At 46.5% G+C, this 4,012-nt stretch overlaps 1 protein-coding gene across 1 annotated transcript; it reads right to left on the bottom strand.

Moving 5' to 3' along the window:
• Positions 1 to 763: 763 nt before the first annotated feature.
• LOC115969869 lies at positions 764 to 1,144 on the bottom strand. Its single transcript, XM_031089507.1, has one exon. The coding sequence runs from the start codon at positions 1,142 to 1,144 to the stop codon at positions 764 to 766; it is 381 nt and encodes a 126-aa protein (XP_030945367.1).
• Positions 1,145 to 4,012: the final 2,868 nt, after the last annotated feature.

A 4,012-nucleotide genomic window follows, 5' to 3' on the forward strand; every position in this document is an offset into this window, starting at 1 on the left:
CCGAAGGGCATCACCTTGTAATGGTAATTCCCAATCAGGGTCACAAAAGCAGTCTTTTCCTGATCGTCAGCGGCCAGCGGTATTTGGTGATACCCTTGGAAGGCATCCAGGAAACTCATCCTGGGGTGACCCACGGTCGCATCCACCAACTGGTTGATCTTCGGCATAGGAAATGGATCTTTGGGGCAGGCCTTATTAAGATCCGTGAAGTCCACGCACACCCGCCATTTTCCAATCTTCTTTTTTACTACCACCGTATTGGCCAACCACTGAGGGTAAAAAACTTTCTTGATAGCTCCAGCCTGTTTGAGCTTGGCAACTTCGCTTCTAACCGCTTCGGCATGTTCCTTCGATGGTCGCCGAGGAGGTTGCTTCCTGGGCATAACAGCGGGGTTCACGTTGAGTCGATGACAAATGAAATTCGGGTCCACCCCTAGGGCTTCATACGGGTCCCATGCAAAAACATCCACATTGGATCGGAGGAATTCCAGCAAACTCGCTTTCTCCTACAAAGGAAATTTAGCCCCAACCTGGAAGAATTTTTCCGGATCATCAGCAACAACTACCTTCTCCAGATCTTCACACTCTACCCCATTGGCTGGCACATCCAAGCCTCGTGCTGGGAACTTTAATTGCTATGGCTCATTGTCGGCCGTAGCCGAGGTTTCCGCTTCTGGCCGATGCTATATAGCCGCGACTTGGCATTGCCGAGCAGCTGCCTGATTCCCTACTATTTCCAACACTTGGTCTCCGGATGGGTATTTCACCTTCTGATGTAGAGTAGACGAGACCGCTTTAAGGGTGTGGAGCCAAGGTCTGCCCATAATAGCCGTGGTCTGCCCAGAATAGCCGTGTACGGAGAAAAGACATTTACAACGATAAAATCCACCTCCACCACATCTGTACCTGCTTGCACAGGCAGCCTAATCAGTCCTTTAGGAGTGACCAGCCTTCCCTCAAAACTTACCAGAGGAGAGTTGTAGGTTGTTAAGTCCTCTGGTTTCAAACCTAGCCCCTTGTACAAGTCTGGATACATTACATCCACAGCGCTACCCTGATCAACCATCACCCTTCTGACATCGTACCCGCCAATTCTCAATGTTACCACCAAAGCATCCTCATGAGGCTGTATGGTTCCAACCATATCCTCATCTGAAAAGCCTAGAATCAGGGGGACACGCACCTTGGCCCTCTTCAATGCTTGGGAATGATCTTCGACCGGGGATCGGGACACCGACAATACTCTGGTGGGGCAAGATCCAGTCCTCCCCGGGGTCGCAAAGATAACGTTAATCGTACCCAAGGGGAGCCTTGATGAAGCGTCCCCACGCAACTCGGAACCTGCTTGGCTCGCCCTTCCACTGGAGTGATGCAAGAGTTGCTTTAATTTCCTTTCACGGACCAACTGTTCCAAGTGGTCCCACAAATTCCTGCAGTTATCCGTCGTGTGCCCATGATCATGATAATGACAGTACAAACTCGGGTTGCGTTTCCTAGGCTCTCCCGCCATCTTGTTCGGCCATTTGAAGAATGGCTCGTTCTTTATCTTCTCCAAACCTTGTTGCATTGGCTCTCGGAATACGGCATTAACAACCTGGGCGTCCGCCGAACCCGACTGCCCACCAAAATCCCTCCGTGGTCGGTTGTTATTATAACGGTCCGACCTGAAATCCCTCCTCTCCTGAGGGATCACCTTAGCCTTTCCTTTCCCCTGAAACTGATCTTCTTTTACCCTTCTGTACTTATCTATTCTGTCCATCAGTTGGCGCACACTGGTGACAGGTTTACCCGTTAGAGATTTTCTCAAATCGTGATCAGTTGGGAGACCAGCTTTGAAAGTGGTTATAGCCACTGGATCGTTCTTTCTCTCTATTTCGTTAAACATTTCCCAGTACCTATCCGAGTAATTCTTGAGAGTCTCGCCCTCTCGCATAGACAAAGTCAGCAGGGATCCCAAAAGCCGAGGAGTCCTGCTGCATGTAATAAAGCGAGCACCAAAAGCCCGAGTCAGTGCTTTGAAAGATCCAACAGAATTGGCCCTTAAGCCGTTGAACCACCTCATCGCCGTCGGACCCAAGCTCGATGGAAAAACTTTGCACATCAAAGCCTCGTTCCTGGAGTAAATAGCCATCTTCTGGCTGTAATAGCTTACATGTTCCACCGGATCTGAATGACCATCATACAGAGAGAACGTAGGCTGATGGAACCGCTGAGGATGAGTAGCATCGTCGATGTTTCTCGTAAAGGGCGACTTGGAAATTTAACTCAAGACTTTGTTCATGGCATCGTTTCCCAGGCCCCTGCTAGTTGGACTTCTACGCTTACGTCGATGGCGGTGCTCCTCTTCATAGGAGAAAGTCTCACTTGGCGGAGTTCTTGATCTCTGCCTATAACTAGTTCCATCCGACTCCTCAGATGATGGTTCGAAGCAAGGTGGGGAACGCTCCCGCCGTGCATGGTGCAACTCTCTCTTCAAATCTGCAATCTCACGTTGCAGATTCCCATTATGCTTCGCGTGGGAGACGTGACTCTTCCCCCGAGAGTGGCTCTTGGTTGTATGAGTTGTATGTATGCTCCCTTCATGGCCCTCTCTCCGTTCGGGACTCCTTCGAGGACCACCATGCTGAGAGCCCCTTGACTCTGCCTGGTGCAGGTTGACATTCTCCTGAAGCGGTCCCGCCGCGGGGTGATGTGGACCCACTTCCTCCATCAGAAACGTTGCACCGGAAGTCCTCTAAGCTAACACAAGCTCTCCCCACAGACGGCGCCAATTGTGAGGACACGATTAGTAGCGACCCAACACGATACTGGGCTCGCACGTAAATAGGCCCAAACAATATGATTTGTAGAGCGTGGGTGTAAAGAACTAGGTTAACTTTTGTATAATAAAAAGATTCACTCTCACGTATATTGAAAGTCTAGAGTTGGCACAACGATCGTTTTCTTTGATAATCGATACAGTTCTTTTTCTCTCTTTTTGCTCTTCTTCTTTTGTCTGTGTTTTTCTATCTTTTCTTTTCTATTTCCATCTCCTTTCTGCATGTTCTTCTTTTAGTTTATATACCACCCCTTGTGTTCCATCGTCACCGCACACGTGTAGGTCGGGTTTGGAGGATTTCTTTCTGTCCCATCTAGTACCTCCTGGAACTTCCTATGGGCAGCTGTAAGGCTACTTCCTTATTGTTCAGGTATCATCTCCACATTAATGCGGCCAGAGAGTTGGTTGAGAGGTCATTAATGCGGAGGCAGCTGTAACTATAGATATTTGTTTGCCTTATCTCTTTCACCCTTGGTCTGTTATTCTATCTTTAGTGGTGACCTAGTTCTGAGATCTGGTTGCAGCAAGACCGCGTTCTGATCGTCCTCAGACGCATACTGCCGAGGAGTATGGCATCCTCGGACGGATACAGAACTCTATCCTCGTGATATTGATTACTACCACCCTTCGACAATTGTCTTGTGACCTAACATGGCCTCCTCGGACGAATATGCATCCTCGGATGGGTCACAGGCCCAACGATCCTGACCTTAATGGGTCTGTTGATTGACAGGCCCCCACAATTACTATTTATGATTAGACTAACACATCAATTGATTTCAACAACAACAAATTTGACCAGTTAAGCTAACTAAAGCACACTACCAAACCCAAGATTGGTATTGTTTTTTTTAGGAACTTCAATAGGCGACAAAGAACAGCAATGATGGTGAAGAAAACGTTATTGTTTACTACTTATCTTACCCATAGATTTTTTTTTCTTTGATAATTTATCCATGACTACTTGCGGAAACTAATATTATGAATTCTGTTTCAATACATATTTTAGTTTTTTCATTGGAACAAAATATTTCGGTATTGATATCATCCTTTTATTCTGGTGTACATTCTAAAATTACCGTTAATATTTATAAAATAGTTATTTATATTATAAATATTCAAATTTTTAAACAAATACAATGTTTGAAAAAAGAAAAAAAAATCCATTACATAAATAATATACCATCCAAGAAA

This window comes from Quercus lobata, chromosome 2 (assembly GCF_001633185.2).
Source record: "Quercus lobata isolate SW786 chromosome 2, ValleyOak3.0 Primary Assembly, whole genome shotgun sequence".
Lineage (NCBI taxonomy): Eukaryota > Viridiplantae > Streptophyta > Magnoliopsida > Fagales > Fagaceae > Quercus > Quercus lobata.